At 35.0% G+C, this 23127-nt stretch overlaps 1 protein-coding gene across 2 annotated transcripts in view; it reads right to left on the reverse strand.

Moving 5' to 3' along the window:
* Pcdh19 (protocadherin 19) overlaps positions 1-23127 on the reverse strand; it is a 132261-nt gene that overhangs the window by 60859 nt on the left and 48275 nt on the right. For both annotated transcript variants that reach the window (XM_005004165.4, XM_003470961.5), the window contains exon 3: positions 8148-8206. In XM_005004165.4, the coding sequence (XP_005004222.1) occupies positions 8148-8206 (59 nt within the window). The remainder of the gene's footprint in view (positions 1-8147; positions 8207-23127) is intronic.

The raw sequence follows: 23127 nt of genomic DNA on the forward strand, positions 1-23127 counted from the left end.
TCAAAAAAGGTCAAGACCTAATGAATTCACTTCTAAATTCTACAAAATATTTAAGGACATTATATCATCAATACCCCTCAATATCTCCAGTGAAACTGAGTGAGAAGACATGCCTCTATACTCTTTTCTGGAAGCCGGCATCATTTTGATTCCAGAACTAGATGAAGGCCCAACTAGAAAAGAAAATGCAGGCCAATCACCTTAATGAAAGTAGATGCAAAAATCCTCAATGTGACACTGGCAAACAGAATTCAACATATAATTAAAGAGTCAAGAAACATGATCAAGTAAGGTTTCATCACAGTTTTGCAAAAAAAAGTTAAACATACGCAAATCAATAAACACATCACATATGCAAAAGAAAGAACAAAATCCACATGATCATACCAATAGATGAAGAAAAAGGTTTTCACAAAATCCAACACCACTTCGTGATAAAATCCCTAGGAGAGACTTCCAGGAAGATAGTGGAGTGGTAAGCAGCAGAGAAAACAGCCTCTCTGAGAGCTCAAAACATAGCATTGTGAGGAAGGCAAGAAGGAAAGAAGTGGGACCCCTGAACGCAGGAAGAATCTGAAGTGCAAATTGAAGCCCATAGAGAGAATTAAAAAAAAAAAAAACCTTCAAGGAAAAAAAGGCTATATCTTGTGGTGCCTTCACGATGAGACAGGATTCACTGTGGGAGAGGAGATGTTTGAACCTGAGGATTCCTGTCAAGGTGACAATGATGGCTGGTGACTTGGAGGGCTCTGCAGAGAGATGTGGTAGTGAAGGGGAGCTGTAGATGTGGAGGACTACACCGCCTGGTGGTAAGTGCAGAAGACTTAATCCTTCCACAGGGAGATAGCCATTAGCTGGAAATCATTTTGGAGATGGGCAAAATAAACCCAGAACTAAGTCGGGCGTGGTGGCTCACACCTGTAATCCCAGCACTCAGGAGGCTGAGGCAGGAGGATTGTTGCGAGTTCAAGACCAGCCTGGGCTACAAAGTGAACTCAAGGCCAGCCTGAGCTGCATAGCGAGACTCCATCTCAAAAAAGACCAAAAAAAAGGGTAAAGCCAGAACCCAGAACTGCCACTAGCTTCCTCTAGCAGATCCCAGTTGGGTGTGGGTGCAGACCTGCGGAAATTGCTTGAACTGCAGAAAGCCAAATAATTCTGGTCTCAGGGCAGCCCTGTTGAGGTTATTCACTACTTTGCCAAAAGCAACTCCTGACTTGCTGTGTAGATCAGCATGATTCCAGGACTCCGCCTACACAGTTTGTCTACTAACTGAACCCAGAGAAAATCCGGGAAGTGGATTGTTTGTTTTTCTTTTTCTTTTTCAGTTTTTTTTCTCTTTCTCCTTCATTGTTTTTTTATGAATGTGAAAGTGGTTCCTAGTCTCTTTGTGGGAGTTCTGTTCTGGTCTATTCTTCCTTTTATCACTTCTATTTCTCTTTTCCTTCAGTCCTTTATACCATTTTCCCTAAGTAGCCATGATCCCCCTTTGTCCTTCCTCCAACCTTTATTTTAATCTTTTTATCTTCTTCTAGGTCTCTATTTCTCCTCAATCCATTTTAAATTTTAATCCTTGAGGGCAAAATTGACGCATTATAGACTTACAGCATGTATAGATCATGTTGATCTATACAGCAAGTCAGCAGTTGCTTTTGGCAGAGTAGTGGATAACCTCAACAGGGCTGCCCTGAGACCAGAATTATTTGGCTTGCTGCAGTTCGAAGCAATTTCCACAGGTCTGCACCCAGCTAAGATCTGCTAGAGGAAGCTGGTGGCAGTTCTGAGTTCTGGGTTTATCTTGATCATCTCCAAAAAAAAAAGTATTCAAAGTATTCATGTTGCCTATAATTATCTGGTTTATTTTACATTATGTTATATAATCACAAATCTAGTTCATGTGTTTAGAAGTTGCAAACTAAGTTTTAAGCTCAGTTTATTGTTTTTCAGGCTATGTTTGATGCTATTGGTACCACAATAGCCAAAATTCACATAATTGTTCTAAACAGCTGTTGATCAGGATTTCAACATGACTGAATGTTCCATATTCCATGACTGATATTAACTAATGTTAATATTCCATGATATTAACTAATGTTATGATATTATGTTATGATATTATGATGTTATAATATTCTATGATATTAACTAACTGTTATTAACTAATGTTCAATATTCCATGACTGATATTAACTAAGAGTCCAGACAATATGGTGGTACAGTGCCACAGAACCAGGGGCTAGACAAAAGAAGTAACAACTTCTTATCTCCAACAAAATGAAGAGGTAAAATCTTCCAACATACTCAAAACTCCAAAACCAGGTTTACATGGAAGATACCTCAGAGAAGTAATCATCATCTAAGTGTCCTAAATATTAAAAATAAAGCAATCCACCATAGGCAACTTACAAACATCACCCCATGATTAAACTAAAAAAGAGAGAAAAGAAAATGAGAAAAAACTTAAGCAAAATGCAACCCCAGGCATACAATAATCAAAGGCAAATCAAGGGGCTAATGAGATGGTACAGTCTGAAAGTCACACATCAGGTCACTCTAAGGTGTAAACAACAAAGCAACTGAATGGGACTCTCGAAAAAATGAAATGAGAAAAAATGTCTCAGATAACCACAGAAATTACCAAAATACACACCATGCTCAGTGATATTACAGCAGACACAGACAGAAAATAGACAACCTTAAGTGAAGCTCAGCATAGGAAAGACAAGGAATCCATAAAGCAGATTCACACAGATATCCAGGAGAATAAAAACTTCACTGAAGGTATTCAAAGCATATTAGGCCAATGTGAGGACAGGATCTCAGATACTGAAGACAGGCTTGCAATTAACCAGGAAAAGAAAGATTTCTCAAAAATAGCAAGACACCATGAGAAATCCATCTGGCAGCTGCCAGATGAGACAAAAAAGGAATAATTTAAGACTACCGTTAATGAACAAATAGGAAATATCACAAATGACACTTAAGAATGTTGTCAGATATCCTGACAGAAGATTTTCTTGGTAGAGAAAAAGAATTTGACACATAAGGGAGGCATACAGAACTTCTGGATAGTAATGAACCACTCCCCCCAAAAAATTGACAGCCAGGCATATCATAATCAACATTCCAGAACTTCAACACAAGGCTAGAACACCAAAAGCTGTTAGAGAAAAGAAACAGATCACCTATAAAGGAAAGACCACTAAAATTGCAGCTGACTTCTCATCACATACTTTCAAGTCAAGGAGAGATTTAAGTGAAGTACTCCAACTTCTAAAGGAAAATAAGTTTTTCAACCCAAATTGATGTACCCCACAAAACTATCTTTCAAAAGTCATGGAAAAATAAGATACTTTCATGACAAAGAACATCTGAGGAAATTTATGACCACCAAACCAGCACTCCACAATGTTCTGAAGGGCATTCTAGAAAGAGATACTAAGGACTACAGCTCCATGAACCCCGACAGAAGGAATCAACCAGGGAAGGCAAACAGTTAGAGGAAGGGGGAAGAAAGGAGAGACCCATCAACAGGAAAATAACATAACAAAGATAAATCAGCACTTTCAGTTATAACCATCAATGTCAATGGTCTTAATTTACCAGTCAAAAGAAACATACTGACAGAATAGATCAAGAAGCAAGATCAAACAATATGCAGTTTAAGAAACACATTTAATCTAAAACGAAACTCATAGATGGAAAGTCAAAGGATGGAAAAAATACCCCATGTGACAGAAACCCAGAAAAAAGCAGAGGAAACTACTCTATTTGCAAACAAAATGAATTTCAAGCCAAGACTGATTAAGAGAGATAAAGATCATTATAGCCCTGTAAGGGGAGTAATACAAGCAGAACACATAACAATCACAAATATATCTGCAAAACATACCAGTGCTCAAAACTATAAAAAATTAATGATGGATATGAAAAAATCAAATAAGCAGTAATACAATTGTATTGGGAGGTCTCGATAAACCACTGTAACAAAAAAAAAAAAAAAAAAAAAAAAACAGATCAACTAGCCAAAAAAATCAATAATGAAATATTAGAACTAAATCAAACTTTTGAGCAAATGGACATTGGAGAAGTCTACAGAGCATTCCACCCCACAGCATCAGAATACACATTCTTCTTAGCTGCACATGGGACATTCTCCAAAATAGGCCACATACTGACTCATAGAACATGCTTAAGTAAATGCAAAGGAATTGAAATTATGCCATACATACTATCAAACCACAGTGCAATGAAACTGGAAATCTACGCCAATGGAAACCACTGAAACTTCATAAACACATGGAAATTAAAGAGCACCATACTGAACAACCAACAGGTCACAGATGAAATTAAAAAAGAAATTACGCAGTTTTTACAGTTCACTGATAATACAACATACTGGAACTTGTGAGACACAATGAAAACAGTTTTAAGAAAGAAATTTATGGCAGTAAGTACTCATATCAGGAAAACAGAGCAAGGGAGTTTAAATGACTTAATGTTGAAACTCTTCTTTTAGAAAAAGAAGATCATGCTAAGCCAAAAGCTCATACACGTGAGAAAATTACAAAGATTTCAGCAGAAATTAATGCACTGGAGATTAAAAACACATTCAAAGAATCAATGAATTGAAGAGTTGGTTCTTTGAGAGATTAAATAAAATTGACAAATCATTAGCAAACTTTATGAAAAACAGGAAAGAAAATATTCAAATCCACACAGTTACAAATGGAAAGGATGAAATCACAATAGATTCTTCAGAAACCCATAAAATCATCTATGTCTATTTTGCAAACTTGTATTCCAATAAAATGGAAAATACAGAATAAATAGACAGAGACCTAGAAAAATGTGAATTGCCAAAGCTAATAAAGACAATATAAATATCCTAAATAACCCAATATCAATCAATGAAATTGAAGTTATAATTAAATCCTATCAGCAAAGAAAAGCCCAGGCCTAGAAGAATTCACTGCTGAATTCCATAAGAAATTTAGAGATGATTAAACACCACTATTTCTAAAAAACTTTAATGAATTTGAATGGGAAGTAGACTTTTCATATTCATTCCTGGAAGCAAGTATTACCCTGATACCAAAACCAGAGAAGGAACTAACTGACAAAGAGAATTAAAGACCAATCTCTCTAATAAACATTGATGCAAAAAGCCTCAATAAGATATTGGAAAACAGACTGAAGCATACTTTCAAGAAGATTGTACCCCATGATCAAGTGAGATTCATCACAGGGAGGCAGGGATGGTTCAACATATATAAATCCATAAATGTAATATACTACATTAACAGAACAAGTAAAAATTCATATTATCGTCTAAATAGAGGCAGAAAAAGCTTTTAATCAAATCCAGCAAACTTTAATGATAAAAACCCTACAGAAAATTGGAATAGATGGCTTTTACCTCAATCTGATAAAATCCATCTATGACAAACTAGCAACCAACATAATAGTAAATGGACAAAAATGAAAGCTTTCACTCCAGAACAAGGAACAAGACAAGGATGTCCAAATTCCCAATAAACATATGAAAAATTTCAACATCTGTGGCCATTAGAAAAATGTAAATTAAAAAGCACTAAAATTACATCTTATATCACAAAGAATGACAGTCATCAAGAAATCAATAACAAATGTTGGCATGGCTGTGATGAAAAGGGAACACTTTTACATTGCTGTGAATGTAAACTAGCTAATGTTTTGTAGAAATCAGTATAGAGTTTTCTCAAAGTACTGGAAATAGAAATTATGTTTGAACTGGCCATTCTCTTTCTAGCTATTTTCTCAGAAGAACTAAACATAACATGTTACAGAAGAAATACATGCAAATCAATGTTCACAGCAGTATGGAAATATCAATGTTCACATCAGTAGTAAAATCCTGGAAACAATCTATATGCCCACCAAAATATGAATGAATAAAGAAAATGTGGTATCTATACATAATGGAATACTTGTTAGGTGTAGTGAAGGATAAATTTGACGTATTTGCAGAAAAATAGATTCATCTGGAGAGCATAATGATAAGTGAAGTAAACTGGACACATAAGTTTATGATTTCTCTGAAAAGTACAAATAAAGAGCAAAATACAAGACTGCAGAAAGAGAGACAGATCTTCTGCAAAGAGGAAAGAATCCTAGAAACCAATGATGAGGGGAAAGTTGAAGACAGAAACGAGATGTAAAAGATTCAAGATGTTGTCTCACACATGTACCAAATACACAATGAATGTAAAGATAAATGTCATAAGCATGATTTTAAAAAACAACAGAAAATTAACACAGTAATTATCTGGCTTATGAATGTGTTCCATTCCAGAAGAAATTTCATAAGTAATAATCGTTTCCAAGTCCAACAAAGTGAGTCTTACACACTTTTAGCATAAATATATAATATAAAGCATAAAAAAATTTCACATGTTCCTAGATCTTGTCCTTGTTCTTTAGAATTGTGTCAATGGTTGAACTACTCATGTTACAAGAAAGAAAAACATCATTATAGCTGCATCATTTTGGGGAATTGTTGCATATACATATCACATTTGAGCATTTTACTGTCCCTTACCCCAACTTTGCATATCTTTCTGATCCCTTTCCCAGATCACCTTTCCATCTCCACAAAATCTACTTCCCTGTTTCCTACCATCTGTCTTTTACTGTTGCATTTTAAATGATTTCTATTTGGGGTTTCTCATATTACAGAAACCATGTGACACTTAACCTTTGATGTCCAATTCATATCACTTAGCATATATTATGAAGATCCATGCATTTTCCTGCATATAACTCAAATTTGTCCTTTAGAGATCAATATTACCACACTGAGTATGTACTGTATACCATTCATTTATTCATGTCTGTCTCATCTATCTATCTATCTATCTATCTATCTATCTATCATCTATCTGCCTATACCAATTCTTATGTTGATGGGATTATATATCATTTTCATATTTTAATGATGTTGAATTATAGTCCTATAAATATACATAGGCATGTGATATTATGATGCTCTTAAATCTTTTTAGAATATATCAAGAAAAATGTGTAAGTGGATCAAATGGAATTTCACTTTTTGAGGAATCTCAATACTGATTTCCATAATGGTGGAACTAGTTTACATTGTCAACAAAATGTATAAGGGTTCTTTCTTCCTTGAACTTCACCCACATTTTTGCTTTTTCAAGCCCTTGAAGATAGCCATTCTTATTGACTTTTCTGTAATTCTGGAAGACAGAATTACAGTGTTGGTTAATTTTCATTTTGCTGAAGGCCAAAGAAACTGAACATTTTTTCATCAGCTTATTGGTCATTTTCTTTTGAAAAGTATTGATTCATTTCTTTACCCATTTTTATTAGGTCTTTTAATTCTGTGAATTTTTTGTTCTGTACATATTCTTAATATTAGTCATTTGTCCTAGGAGTAACTAACAATTTTTCTCATTCTGTAGATTGTTTCTTCATTCTGTTTGTGGTTTCTCTTACTGTGCAGAAGGCTTTTAATTCAAAATAATCACATTTGTTGATTCTTGTTATTATATATTATGTACAGGTACAAATTCCCTGTGATGAATGTGATCGTTATGTATGAAAATTTATACCAGTAAAACAAAACCTAAAAAGGTAAACCGCAACAAAAGTTTTGATATCAACATGAAAATTTTGTAATATTTTTAATATTTCTAAATAATAAAACTTTAATATAATATCAATGTTAATTTCCTCAAATATTTTTATGGAAAGGAATATGATATAATATCAAAAGTGAAAAAGTTCCAAAACTAATTACCTTTTAGTAGAGGAATAATCAGTAATGTTTATTATTTTTTATATTTTTTATGAATTTTCAAGATTTTCTACAATAAGCATACAAGTACTCACTTTAAAACCCAAAAAGGCATAGCTCTCAAAAATTTTAATCTTTTTTGCTTTTTTTTTAATGAAAAAGAATAAAAACAATGATACAAAATTTCAAAACAAAATAATAGATTAACACTGGTTAATGTATTGAATATTATTATCTTCAAGGTAGTTCAGATTACAAGTTAGAGGCATGAAAAAATGATCAAACAATTGAACAATGAAAGCACAAACTAATATTAGCTTGTGATATAAGCAAGCATCTGCCATACCTTTTGATTAAATGAGCTCGGCTGTTTACGTAGTTGGTGTCGAAAGAATAATTTTCAGTCTGTAATGATAAAAAGAAGGTTTAAAAGGTTACACAGATGATTCAGAAGAAGAGTTCAAGTGTCCCACTGTAAGAAAATACGCTTTTACTGGGCAGGAAGATATGAATGAATTTGAAAACAAAGCTATCCTGGGGCAGCAGACTAACGAATACTTTCTGTGCAACAACTTACAAAGAAGAGACAATATGACTCACGATCATTACAGAAATAAATTGCTTTCCATTACCCAGCGGAGACAATTCTATATCCTTCAAACTGACTAGAAATTCAAGTTATTTTTATCACTAGTAGATAATTAACATGTTAAAATATTTATTCCAAAGTTATAAAAATGCAGACAAGACAATCTCCCACTGTGGATTTCAACTCTGCATTTCCTTTTGTTTTCAGATATTTGCTCCACACAGGTTATGCAAGAAGGCCTTCGTTTTATCACAGATATAAAGGCCAACAAGTATGCATAAAGCAAAGTGAAGGGCAATCCACAAGGGGTTCCATAGCCTTTCATCAGCAACATAAAGCTTGCTAGCAAAGCTTTGTTTCATTTTCTGTCACAAAAACGTCACTGCATAATGTTAAAGTAAACTACAGAGTAACAGCTTTACACAAGAAAATGCACAATGCCTGTAAAACAGATGCAAAAATAGTTTACAAGCACTCAGAGGCTGGTTGCATAGGAGGGCACAGCCTAGGAAAGGGTGGAAGCCAGAGAAAAGTCTACACTGCAAGTCTGTGTCCTAGTGAAGTGTGTCACCCACCACTGACACACAACTCTGGTTGTGTAAACTGAAAAATAACACATCACCGCCCTCTTGCTACTCAACCAAAAATCCCCACCATTGCAATCATTCCCGGGGGCCTTCTGCAATCACGTCAACTCAAATTTCTTGGAAAAATAAACACAATATTTGTCTGTTGCCAAGAAGAGCATATTCCTTTCTGACCACTGCTTGTCAGACATTAACTGCACTAGGCTTTTAAATGCAGTCTTTGCTTTCACAGAATTCAGTTTGATAGAGAAAATGTGACACAGTATAGCATGTTCAACTACCACAAGAGCATTAAATAGGCCACAGTCAAGGTAAAAATCCTTAATAACAAGGCAGAATAGTTAAGAAGTGGACAACGCATGGGCAGAAAAAGGAGAAAATACTGAAAAGGCAACTGAAACACAACAGTAGCTGGTACTGAATCATGCAGGTCTACACCCTCCATATTCCTCATTTAAAGACACTCTTTGTAACAAATATATACTCACACTGCTTTTATTTCCAGGTTTGTGTCCCCTTTAATGTAAATCACAACTAATTTTTGGTGTTGTTGAAAGAAATAGTCTGGGAGAGTAAAAATCAAAAGAGTCAGACTATTTCTAATTTGTTCCCAAGAAACAGTGCTGAGCTTGTTATGAACATAATTACAGTAAGAGACAAACTTGAAGCTATATTGGGGGTACAATCAAAGTATTTACTGGAATAGGTTATTCATCATTCAACCAACAATCATTTTTGAGTTAATTCATAATAGGCAAAACATGACATTGGCTACATGTGCTCTTCTATGATAGTCAACATAATATATTATTTTGGAATAGAAGTCCCCCACTACCTAAAAATCATGCTACTCTTTTAAAACACAGAATTTATTGCCACTCAGCAGTTTACATATTTCATCAGGAAACATTGGACAAACTAATTTCTGAGTGCCTCAATTTTCTTTTCTCTAAAATACGGATAGTAGATTGTGAATCCAAAGCACAAATTCAACTACATTTATCATAACTCATAGTCGGAATCCCTATTCACTGCATTCTACAAAACTTGAAGTCCCAATGAGAATTAGGAATTTGACCTCATTTGGGCAATAAAACAACAGTATATGCATGTTCTCTCTCACCTTCCAAACTTACTAAATCAGTTTTGCAAGAAAGTTGGTAAGCAGGCATAATGATATAAAAAATCTAGAGGAGGTTAGCTTTTCCAGTAACATCCCTGCCATGTTTTAAAAAGCCGGTATTTGAAGGAAAATTTTATATAGCTTTGCATATGAACTGTGTTTCAAATATGCAACTCTAAACATCTGGCCTCCAGATACAGTACCAGTGCCACATATTTGAGCAAAGAAAAAAATCACACAAATATTATGTCTGATGATTGCACTTCTTGGTTCTTATGGAATAATTTATCTCCTCAGGATAATTGATACTTTCAGCAGATGATCTACAGGACTTGCTTACAATGATTTTCACAATTTTTCCTATCCCTCCGGAACACAAACTGGATAACCATGGGCAGATGTATCGGACATGATCTGCTACTGTAGGTAGAAGAGTGTCATTGAACTTTATCATATTCTTATCATTTTCATCATTTACTCTTAAAAAAGGCCCACTCTTATGAATCCTGTCCTTCAAGTACATATATTCTGTTCCTCAAATCATCACAAACCATAATGGTACAATGGCCTCTGCGTTATCCTAATGTAATTAGTGGCACTAGTCTATGATGCAATTTCCTAGAACCAACCTTCCCAGAATGAATCAAATTACACTGATTCACACACATTCTTTGTCTCCTTTACAATCAGTCTCAGCTTTCTTTATGAGACACCTTGGTTGCAGTTATGGGAACAACAAAAGCAATGGAATCACTCTAATTGGGCAGAATACACAAATTAGTAGTGCATCCTAAAAACTGAGTTACCTGGCTATATATATGGGTCTACAGAGTATTCTAATTCATTTGGTTCAAGATATGTGCTCAAGTCCAAATAGTGCGCACTGAAAGACTGAATTTTTTTTCACTTCTGATAGAGCAAAAATGAGACTCAGATCATTCTTCCAAAGGAAACTTACTTTAATGAATATTTTTTTTTTCATATTTTAGGCCAGTGGTTCTCAGCTCTAACTGCACATAAGGATGATCTCAGGAACTTTAAAAAAATATCGTCACTAAGGATTCCACTCCAAGCGATTCTGAGGTACGATAGCTAGTCGAAAGTTGGGCGCAGGTACTAGTAGTATATTTTGTAACTCCCCAGATAATTCTAGCTTAGCTCCATGGTAAAGAATAAACGTTGTGAACAAGAAATTAGCCACAGATTTTGATCTGATGTGCTGTTTTCTATGTCAAACCCAGTTATTTAGAAGATGAAAGTTTTTTTTTTTTTAATGAGATATTCTGCAAAGGTCATCTGCAAAGAAATACACTTTTTAAGAAATAACAAAAGAGCTTTTTTTCCTTTTCTTTTCCATGTATGGCTCCTGGTTGGACTTATTTAATCAAAATTTGCTTGATATTATTCCAATCCCATTTCTAAATGTTCTATTGGCAAGTAACGAAATATATGAGAGATGAATTTCTCTTTAAATGTCATGTTAATCTCACTAGGCTGTGTCTGTGTCTCTAATGAAACAGCCGGGTTAACACAAAGATACAGCACACAGAAGAACATTTGCTTTTGAAAAATCTAAATGTAACATTAAAAAGTGGATCAGGAGCAAACACTTATTTCCAGTTGTGATGGAAAATATAAATAATTTTTATCTCTTAATATACTCCTCCTATATCTATTATCTAATTAGAAATATATTTCCTAGGAAATCACTGTTCTTTTCTGACCTAAGTTTTAAAAATTTTTGATTTTCTAAAAACCACAAGGATAAATAATTCTGGATATCTCAGTTTTTCAGGTAGCTTAGACCTTTTCCCTTTAAAACCTGAAACTCTGATTTAAAACGTTAACCATTCTGCCTTAATTCTGAAATGTATCACAAAATTGCCTTCTTTAAAATGGAGTACAAAAAGCATAATTTAACCTCTTATTGGTTGCTTAAAAGAACCCTCTTAAGCATAAGTCATTGCATCATACAGGTTTTACCTGTAAACTCTATGATCCAAACACATTTTGTTTATTGAATTCTTGTCTTTAGATTTCAACACACTTGCCTCAGTCAAACTTTCAGTGTTGTAACTCCTCGGTGCTGTCAGCGTATCAAAAGCAACTCCTCTTACACTTCACATTTCATGCTTTTACTCCATTGTGTTCTTAGAAACTATATAATTGTATTTGCAAGGATAGCGTGGAAAATGAGTTGATAAGCTCTGAGTAGAAAGTTGTTAACTTTTCCTAAGAAGTTAATTATAAAATCTTAAATATGTGGACTTTCGTTAAATATTTTGGTTTTAGTTTGCTTGTCTTTTACCTGCTCTGGATTCTTACTTGTTTACTTCTTTCATTCTTAGCACATGTATAGATATTTAAGGGTTTTAGTGAGACTTTTGTGTGAGTAGTATGTTATTATCTTTCTACGTTAGTAAGTGTGGTGCATCATAAGTCAAATACTTTCACTTTGTCAAGTCCCCAAGATACCAGAGTCTGTCCTACTTTAATTGTCATTTTGTATTACTTTTACATTTCACTAAATTGTGCCCTGGTCTCTGGAAGAGAGACTTGCAGCTCTTAGTACATTTATCACCAGAACAGATTTAAACCCTAAGGAAAAAGACGCCCAATAAATGTAGATATCCAGGACTAGACTCTGCTTAGTGGCACAAATCCCCAGGTCACTATGCCAAGCTGAAATTGGTTTCAGTCTCGGGGATTAAAACAAAGATTTCTAAAACCATAAGATTTTAATTTGAATATGAACAATTCTTACTAAGTTGCACTTTAAAAATCTGATGCAGAAAAGCATCAGAATTTTGCTATTTGCTATTTTTAAATTTTTTTAATTTGAATTCTTTAACAATAAAATAGCAAAATTGGAATTTAAATCAGATGCACAGCAAAGTGATTTTAACATGTTGCTTATTTTTGAACTGTCAATTTCCAATAATGGTAAGTGTGGTTATCAATCTATTATGAAACACCCATAACCTTTTTCAAAATTAATTGCTGTATTAGGTCATCAAATGGCCTAAAAGAGTAATCTCACAAAAGGACTTTTTGAAATAAATTAACAAACAACTCTTTCCTACTTCTGCCCAACACATAAAAGTTAAAATATAAATTCTATATAAAGATAAAGCCAATATGCCTCCAGCTACAATGTATATTCAAAGACTCATCCAACCAGACACTAGCAACTGCGGTGGAAATTAGTGAAGGTTGAATGAAAAGCATCATTCCTAGTTACCATCACTAGAAAGCTCATATCTTCCCTGAACTGAAAAACAAGGTAAGTAAGCTTTTCCTAATAAGCCATCCCTAATTCACACATGCATGCATGCACACATGCATACATAGACAGACAGACAGACAGACAGACAGACACACACACACACACACACACACACACACACAGTTGGGCTACAGAGAGCAATGTGATACAGTAAGGAAACTTGACTTTTTCCCTTCTGATTATTAGTGGCTCACAGATGACCTTGGATAAATGATCTGTTGCAGGATGATAAACTATCAGTTGAGTCTAGGGAATGTCCAAGGCCAAATTTGTTCTTCCCTTTGAGCCAGATTGGAACATGGAAACTCCCTGTTATTTTCTGGTGACAGCTGGAAGCTCGAGCACTGGTGACTGCTGTGGTGCTCACAGGGCAAGATAAAACCTGCTGCAGATGATAAGGCACTTAGGGAAATTAGTCTTCTTCTTCCCTCCCTGTCTTGTCCTCCTCCTTGCAAGAGTGCTTTGTTCTTATTTAACCCACTATAGTCACCATCACTGTTCTCAAAAATAGTCCCCACCCTTCACTCATTGTCCTTGACTAGATGTAATCAATAAATATTAAGGTCTGGGAGCCAATGGCCTTTTGTTTTCCACAAACGACTGATCATCTCTGCTGCACCTCTATTTTGTCTCTTGCTCTTTGTTCCTGCCATGTGCTGTAACTTTGGATAGGAGACTGAGAACTCATTGCAGCAGGCCCCAATAACTGGTGCCTTGGAAAGGGTCTCCAATAATTTTCTTTTTGGGGACTAATTTATCTTTGTTTAAAGTGAGGAGAATAACCAAATGACCTCAGCGTTCTCCTTCAAACTCGAAAAATTTTAGGCGTCTAAAGTAAAGGGATTGTTATGCATTCACTCACTCATTTAATAAACAGGCACCAAGCACTGAGAATGAAAAGAAAATACAAAGGCTACACTCTCAAGGCATTCAGAAACTTATGTACCTCTTCCCAGGGATTGTTAAAATATCAGCCTTTTAAATAAATACATATATACACAGAGCTTGGCACATAGCTACCTACTGACTTATGCATATATTTGTACAAGGGTCACTAGAATGAAACTTAAAGAATTACACTGGCACTTTATAAAACTAAATAGCACCATATTGACTTGAAACAAGTAGATGACTAATATATGAGAAGCTGAGTTTTAAATGTTTTACATGTAAATACCCTATATCATGGGAAACATCCCTCTCCAATCAAATAGATTTTAATGTTGTCACAGTTCTTAGAAGCAGCTCATGCAGTTTCTTTCAGTTCCGTTTCCACAACTTCTTTTTCATTTTAAAAAGAATAAAATCAAGGAAAATAAATAGAATAAAGTCAAACAAACCAGTGTAAGTGTCACAGGACTTCAAAACAATATAAAATCAACAATGGTTATCATAATGCCTCTTGTTGTCTTCAAAATAGCTGCAGATACTTTCAGTCATAGTAAAAAAGCAAACAAAATAGAACAGAACCAATAAAAACAAGACAATGAATGCAATAAAGGACTTCAAAACAAGATAAGAGTAAATCCAAAATGGCTACCATAATATATCTTATCTTTGAAATAGCTGCCCATGCCATTGGATGTAATAAAATCAAACAAAACACAACAAAATAAAACCCAACCCAAAAAAGTAATGAAAATGATACAAGACTTCAAAACAAGATGATAAGAAATTAACAACGGCTATCACCTTCAGAAGTAGATCACCTATAGATGCTACATTGCATACGGTTATCCTTTGATTAGATGACCAGACTACTGGCTTTAGACCTACATAGTCAGTGAAACACTAAACACTACAAGCATTACATTTCATTTTACCTCAAAAGCTATCATCACAGCCTGTGTTTCTCTGGATCATCTGGTCACTTACAGAGGATGGGGGTGTTTGCGGTGGTAGTGAATGGATCTTCTTGTTTCCCAGCCCATGCATCAGAAGGAGCTGACATCTGTCTCTTTCCCCAGCAGGCCAAACATGGTGCTGACTTGCAGGCAAGCCTCCTTTCTTGTTGAATTCTTGTTCTCTTCCTCCATAGTCTGTGAGTGGCACTGACTCATGGGAAAAGGCTGAGGTCTGGCGTCCTCCCCCAACAATCCGTGCATGTGCCAATTTGCAGGTAGCACTTGCTTATTGGTGACTTCTTGTTCTCTTCTCCCTCAGTCTACAAAAGGAACTGACTCACAGGAAAAGAATGGCATCTGGTTGTTTTCCCAGTGGCCTGCACAAGGCGCCAACATGCAGAGTAGGCTTGCTTCTTGGTGACTTCTTGTTCTCTTCCCCTGAAGTTGGTGAACTGTGCTGACTCATGGGAAAAGGCTGATGTTTGGCTGTCTCACTCCCACAACTTCTATCCCTTCCATTTTTCCATCGTCTCCATTTCTCTTTGCTTCAGTCCATTCTCTAAAATGCTATTGTGATACACTTCTTTATCTGTTACTTTCATCACTGCTCCTTTCAAAACCTGTAGTGGGTCCTTCTGATTAGCATCACATCTAAATGGAATACTCAGCTAAGCAGTCATCCAAAACAAACTATTACTTTCTCGAACCTAATTTTTCTGTTGTGTAACTTATGTCCACCATTTACCATCCATTTCTCCAACACTTTGTATGTATAGCAAATATGAAATTTTGCATTTCTCACATTCTATTATTATCTCATATACAATATGTCAATTTATCTTCAAATCTTATTGGAAACTCTTTCAAGATCCCTATACCATCTGTCATAATCCTGTACCCTTAGCAAGTACTCCTGTAATGTGTCAATAAATTACCAGAGAAAAGATTAAAAGGGCTAAGAACAAAGTTACTTAACACATTTAAGGTAGATGATAAACCCTATTATGTCAAGGTGGTCCTATTTCTTCAAAAGCATCTGTCTTGCACACTGACTCTTGCAGAAAAAAATGGTTGCATCTTAACATACCTAACTATGACCTTAAAAGTACTCAACAGCCTGAATATAGCTGTCAGGGATAAAATAACACAGTGAAATGTTTTCTGACTGTCTAACTCATCAGTTCTTTCATGTTGCTAGCAATAGCAGTATAACGCATGGTAGTGTTTCCAAACCAGGATATATAAATATTTTGTGATTTGATAAATGTTCATTGTAATGTATACTTCTGACATAGCTATTGACAGAACAGCAAGTACTTTACTTTGTGGTAGAGAACTTTAGGATTCCAGTGGGTTTGGGGTCAGGGCTACCAATAGGAAACAGCCAGGAAATTACTCTGAAACAGAGTTCTCCTCTTGAAGGCTTTTTATTACCATTCCTGAATTTTTACTGGCACCATTGATGTGATAAGACAACCCAGAGGTTGCAATATGGCCTATGGAAAGTATTTTTCTCTGTTCTTGTATTTGGGTAGAAGCTATATCTTTGTAAGAGCAACCCAGTTGTAAATTTCACTATGAAGTCCTCCTTGAGAAATCTAACAGCTTTCTTCAGGAATCCAAGGAATTCAGAGGAAATAGTTTGCTGAAAGACAGTCTAACCTCTATACCATTAACAAACAAATACAAGCTTCTGAATAAGGCCCTTTGACCTTTTTCTAAATCTTTCCTAGGACATTCTGCATTCTAAATTAGTATTAAAAGAAGCTCACTAATTAATACGTATTGCATATACAAATGCAAACTCAGCAAAGCTTCAGTGAGTAAAATAGCTTCAGAGTAAATAAAATGTAGAAGTTAGTTAAGTACTCAAACTATATCATCCCACATAAACAAAATTCAGTCAAACTACTAAATAGGTATCAACCACATTTGTTGGTGGAACAAATCTTAGCGGCCAATTACCATCCTAAACTATTTAACTATGACTCATTGATGCTGTTTTGTATTGACTCATTAATTTTTGTCCCCAAATATCAAACCCTTTTACAAAGTAGTAACTGTTAGTCTCTTCTCCAAAAACCAAGAAACTAACACATAGGTTAAAAATTATACTCACATTACAGTTGTAGTAGAATATGCCAAACAAAAAGAATAGCAAAAAAAAAATCTAAAAGTACTTCTTTTGGCATTGCTTACTACTAAGTTGGAAAACAAATATAAGACAGTAAAATCAGGGAAGCGAACAGCCGGCTCCATACCTTTTTTTTTCTCAGAGTGACACCTTTGGATACTTTCAGTGAATAGGTCGAGGTAGTATACTGTAGCAGTTAGATAAAGTAAAACTTTTGATGCACACAATGTGTGGACATAGTTCTTCATATCTAGCTAAAGGACTTGTCAAAAAACCCCAATGGATCCAGTAATGAAAAGCCACTTATTTTCCTCTGGAACCTTGGTCACTATTTCATTTGTGATCTAAAGGCACATCTTAGGAGATGGACATAGATGACTAGTATTGATTTGTGAGATGGCTTCATTTCCAAAGGTATAATCTGATAAAGATAGTCCAGTTGACAATAAGAAATCCATGTAAGACACACCATAGTCAATGGGATTAAGAGATCCACAGTACCAGTTTCCTGGACCCTTGTCAACTGAAAATATTTCAAAATATTTGGAGTAAAAGCGACAGGTAGACCAGTGCCTGTGGACCAAAACAACACCCCAAATTCAGACCAACCACAATCCCATTGTATTACACACCATTTAAAATCCAGTTGCCACCACAAGTTTATTTAAGAGTAGAGTAACAGCTCTTGGCATATCAGTCCAAATTCATTTCCTTTGTACCAACTTGTTGCCCTAGCCTGTAATATGTGATCATATTGGCAAGAAAAACTGGAGTAGTACGCTCTCTTAGAAATAGCAAAGGTGACAGGCATGATGGCATATGCCCTCTAATTCCAGGACTCAGGAGCCTAAGGCAAGAGGATCACAAATTTCTAGGCCAGTGTGGGCTCTGTAGTGGGTTTAAGACCAACCTGAACAACAGTGAGACACCTTATCTCAAAAAAAAAAAAAATACAGAAATAGCAAAGGCATTGGCTTCTATATTAATGTGTCCTAATTCAATACAGTACAACAGACCATTTTCTTGTTTGTGGTTAATAAAATTCTCCATAGTCCTCTTTTGGTGCAGATATTTTGATTACTGCCATGCCAAACAGAAGGGTAGCTCAATACACTGGGATGAGTATAGTCAAGCTTATACACATAGCATCCATACATATTTACTATCACAAATTATAAAAAGATTATTTATTTCTGAGCTTTTAAGTACTAATTTCAAATGTAATGAGGTACAATAAACATTTCCCAAAATCAGGTTGCATAGTTGCCTAACATTGGTAACTCTCTAATTAGTACTATAGTTTAAATAAAGGGCAACTGATTCTGTAGAAATGATTAAGTACTGAAGGAAACAATGAAAAGCAGGAACAATACAAAATTTTCTATCAAAAATGCTCTCATAAATATACCACACTGTGTCAGACATCATACTCTTTTCAAACACTGTGGTTGATGTCTCTGTTTCTTTGTTGTCAGGGTCCTTATCCTTCCCGAGATCTTTCCTGGTTGGTTTTTATTTAAATAGAGTTAAAGACATCTTTAGCTCTGTTCCCTTTCATATGTACATAACTTCCTGTCCAAGTAAACTAATACACCATCTGACCCTTGGCTCAGTATTTGTGTCTGCTGGGAAATAAAAACATTTTCTTTAGGGCTAAACCAGATGTGATCAGACTTTTCTTAATTCACACATATATGCACATACACACACAACAACAACAAATTTTATATGGAAAAGAATGGTATATCTTCATGCTTAGATATTTAAAATTGCTTCTTCTTGGTATACCCAAATACCAAAAGTCACCCTCGTAATTGTCTTATTAGATAGCCATAAGATTAGCAAAGATCACAGAATAGTTAATAAAAATTCCACATAGATTCCAAACATAGAGGCTTAAAAATAAAAATGGAGAAATACTAGCATGTGATCTCGCAAACATCACAGTATCTCTCTGATTCTTCACAGACACACACACACACACACACACACACACACATATACATACATGAGAAAGAAAAAGAACTAAGTACAGGAGTGTTGAAATGGCCTCACAACATGTGAAATTGTGTGAAAGGCAAAATTTGAGGCATTTTAAAGCCCCTTATAAACTAATTTTAATTCACCCCATTTCCTTCCTTTGTTTGACTGAACTGTCACAGAACATGTTTTTAAAAACACTCTCATGTTAGGGTTAAGTAAAACACATTATCATGCATAATTCACAACTGTCAGCTGGAAATAAGCCATTCCGAAGCTAGTGTGATTGGTAGGTGGGAAAAGAGGATTAAGGGACTGTGGCAGTTGCAAACAAGTTGCACCCAAGCCTGCCTTTGAGCCTGACTGTGGGTCCACTCTATCATTCCTTTAGAGCTGTGTTGTCTAATACCGTAGATATTACACACAGGTAACAATTTACATTTAAAGTAGCAAAGGAAACATTAAATTAAAATGTTCCTGTGTCATAACAGCCATATTTCAAGTGCTCAATAGCAACATGTAGCTAATATCTATTATCCTAGATGATGCATACATAGACCTTTTTCTACATCATAGAAAGTTCAATTGGACAAAAGTGACTTAAAGGAAGACTGTGAGCCTATGACTCAATAATTTCCAGTTCTAAAGTGTGACATATTTAATGACTTAGGGAATATAAGGTAACATAAGGGGTATACATGGCTCATTCACATGACATAAGACATGATACTCCTTATTTATCTATATCCCTATCAATTCAGGCACTCCTTAAAATTAAAGACAATGTCTTTAGTATTTCTGGCACACAGTAAGGTGGTCACTTACATCTATTAAAATTTAGACCTGTTTATGATATAGAAATATTTGGTCTATGTCTTTCATAAATCAGAATGCAAATCTTGGTATTTTTTTTTTTTTATTTTACTTTTGCTACTGGGAGCCAAATTCAGTACCTCACACTTTCCATACAGGCACTGTGCCACTGATCTATATCCGTGGCTGATAAACTGTTTCAAAAGAGGCTGTTGTTACTCTAAGACTTGCATTTGCTGCATTTCTCAAGAATTTAGCCAGTAGGAGGCACTGGCTTAAATTAAAAACAAAAGAATTTTCTGTTTCCTCTTCCCAGGTCTTTCATTCATCTAACATATCATTTATAAGACTAAAAAACTCAAATTGCATGTTTACTGATATGGCAGTGTCATACACATCAAATTAAACATGATATAATCCATCAAAATGGGGTTTTGAAATTTAACACAGTGAGAAAATGCCTGGTGGGCATATCTGGTAATGATCCAATTTTAAAAATTATTCTCTCAACTGGCACCTAAATAAATCACTAGTATGGCAATTGTTTTATAGAGAATTTAAACCTTTGCTCTCTTGCAATAACTATAAATCTCAAGAAGTATCTAAACAAGTTATTGGGGTTTCTTCCATTTAAATTTTAAAAAGTTCAGGGAGTTTCTGAGTTTATGCTCAAATAATCAGTCTTTAGAAGAATCAGCAAAAACCTAAGACCCTTGCTTTTCAAATTGGGTGACTATCTACCTAGAGAAATTACAGATAGGAATAGAAGTTCAAAGGGTTCATTACCCCATTAGCTTTCAATCTCTAGTCCCTTTTGAAGTCTAGTCTTCAAAAAAAAATTAACTCTTTTACGCCTTATTATTTCTTCAGATCATGATAGAATCATAAGTTGTTTAAGTGTCAAATGTGGTAATTTGTAAAGTTTTCAGAATCATTCTGCACTCTGACAATGCTATGCTGTCTAGTTCGGACTTCGAAAAATTCTTTTTTGGGCCCATGGCCATTACTGAATAACATATCCACAGAGAAATACAATTCAATCTGACAGTAGAGGTCATAGAATTTCTGCTTGTGTCTCTGTCCATAGAATCTTCAGACCAACCCAAAGCAACACAGCTACTTGTTAGAAACCCATCTCTTCTACATCCAGTTTATATGTAACTCATCCCTTTCCATTTACCCAGATCCTTCCTGTTACTACTTCTAAGAAGTTCCAGAACAATAAAACCTAATGCTTCAAGTCCCATCAACTGAATTTCTTGTGGAAAATTTAGTGCAAATGATGTTTGTAAATAACTTTTGTCAATATCTCATTATTAATAAAAGTAATTGTTTCTAGGGATAATGTAGAGAGAGAATGCATGATTTATCCAAGGAAACACAGTGTCTTTAGTGGAGTAATGGGGAGAACATCAAATGGTAAAGCCTTGTCAAATATAGCCTCTTTATAGGAAATGGCTTTCTTTTTTGTCACATAAATTGTTCATTTATAATTGCAATCAAAATATATTACCTTCTATTAGTTTTACTCACTGTATATTGTTTAATCATGGCGAAATTATCCAAAAAGTAAGTTTTCTCATTTTGACTACCCCACCAGAAACTCTGACATTAGTCCACTGAGAGGGGCTGAAGTGATGGCAAATACGGATTTCTGGTGAGGAAGCAGCTCTTTTTTTCTCTAAATATTACTGTGAACTAACTCTAAACTTCTGTCTCTATGACTATCAACTAGGTAGGAAAGAAAATCTGTCTTGGCCACTTCCTAAAAGCATCTGTTTAAGGTTTACTTTTTTTGAGTCCAGATTATACTCACTCATCTTTGGTGATTGTTCAGATACTTAGGCTGCTATATCAATTCTTAAAAAGTTTTCCTGGGCAAATTATGGTGTAAATAAGATTACGAAAAAAGGGTTTAAACTATTTCAGAGAATAAATTTTAAGCACTTTAGAAGCAATTTACAAACAATAAATATGTTATTGCCCATCATTCTTATTTATTCATTAAAACAGGTCCAAGGATTTCTACTTGGCAAAACTTCATGGCAAGGATTTCATTAATCTACTTCTTACTATTTTATGAACTTGAAGTAATAAAATTTCATTTCTTTTCTAGCTATACTTATGACTGGTCTTCTCCCAATTTAGTCTCAATCACATTTGACTGTACTATATAAAGCCTGGGTAAAATAACAAAAGCAGCGTTGGCTTGAAAGATATAGAACCCACAGAAGTTCGTGCACTGGGTCTAAGATCTTTCTCTGTACAAGATGTAGCCAGTCGGTAGTATAAGATTGTACAGGGATACACTGAGAGAGATGGAAGAAAAGCTAGAAATGATCTTTCATTGTCTTCCCCACACTGTAAAAGATTTACCTCATGCTTCCTGGTTATCCTTGACTGTTTCAGAAAAAATAGCAGCTAGTTACAGTCTTGAGGGTGAAACAGTTTAATTCAATTCAGTGAATACTATTAAGTCTAGGTACAGGCTAAATGTTACAGTTTCAAACATGGAAACCCTTTTTTACTTCTTTTCTCAAAGAGCTCACATTTCTAGAATATGAGATGGTTAAGTGAAGAGACTATATTAGCTTTTTGTTTATGGGACCACATACTCAACATGTACACATCAAAAGAATAACAGTTTATTTTGGCTCCCAATTTTAGAAGATTCAGACCAAGGCTGCCTGACTCTAAGACAGGAAGATCATGGCAGAAGGGGCTGGTAAAGCAGAACTGCAAATTCATGGTAGCTAGGAAGCAAAGCATGAAAAGAGTACCAAAGAAGAAAAGACCAAGGACCAGTTATAGTCTCCAACGTCACACATCCATGATCACAGAGACACACATGAAAGAGTGCTTTATTAAAACCCTTAGGTGACTCTCAAGGTGACAATCCAGTTTAATTGTCACAATCATAATGACACAATCATAATGCAATGTTCAAACTGCTACTAATGTCTCAATCTT

The sequence above is a fragment of the Cavia porcellus genome, unplaced genomic scaffold (assembly GCF_034190915.1).
Source record: "Cavia porcellus strain 051 isolate PalLab524CR breed Dunkin Hartley unplaced genomic scaffold, mCavPor4.1 scaffold_3, whole genome shotgun sequence".
In the NCBI taxonomy this organism is placed as follows: domain Eukaryota; kingdom Metazoa; phylum Chordata; class Mammalia; order Rodentia; family Caviidae; genus Cavia; species Cavia porcellus.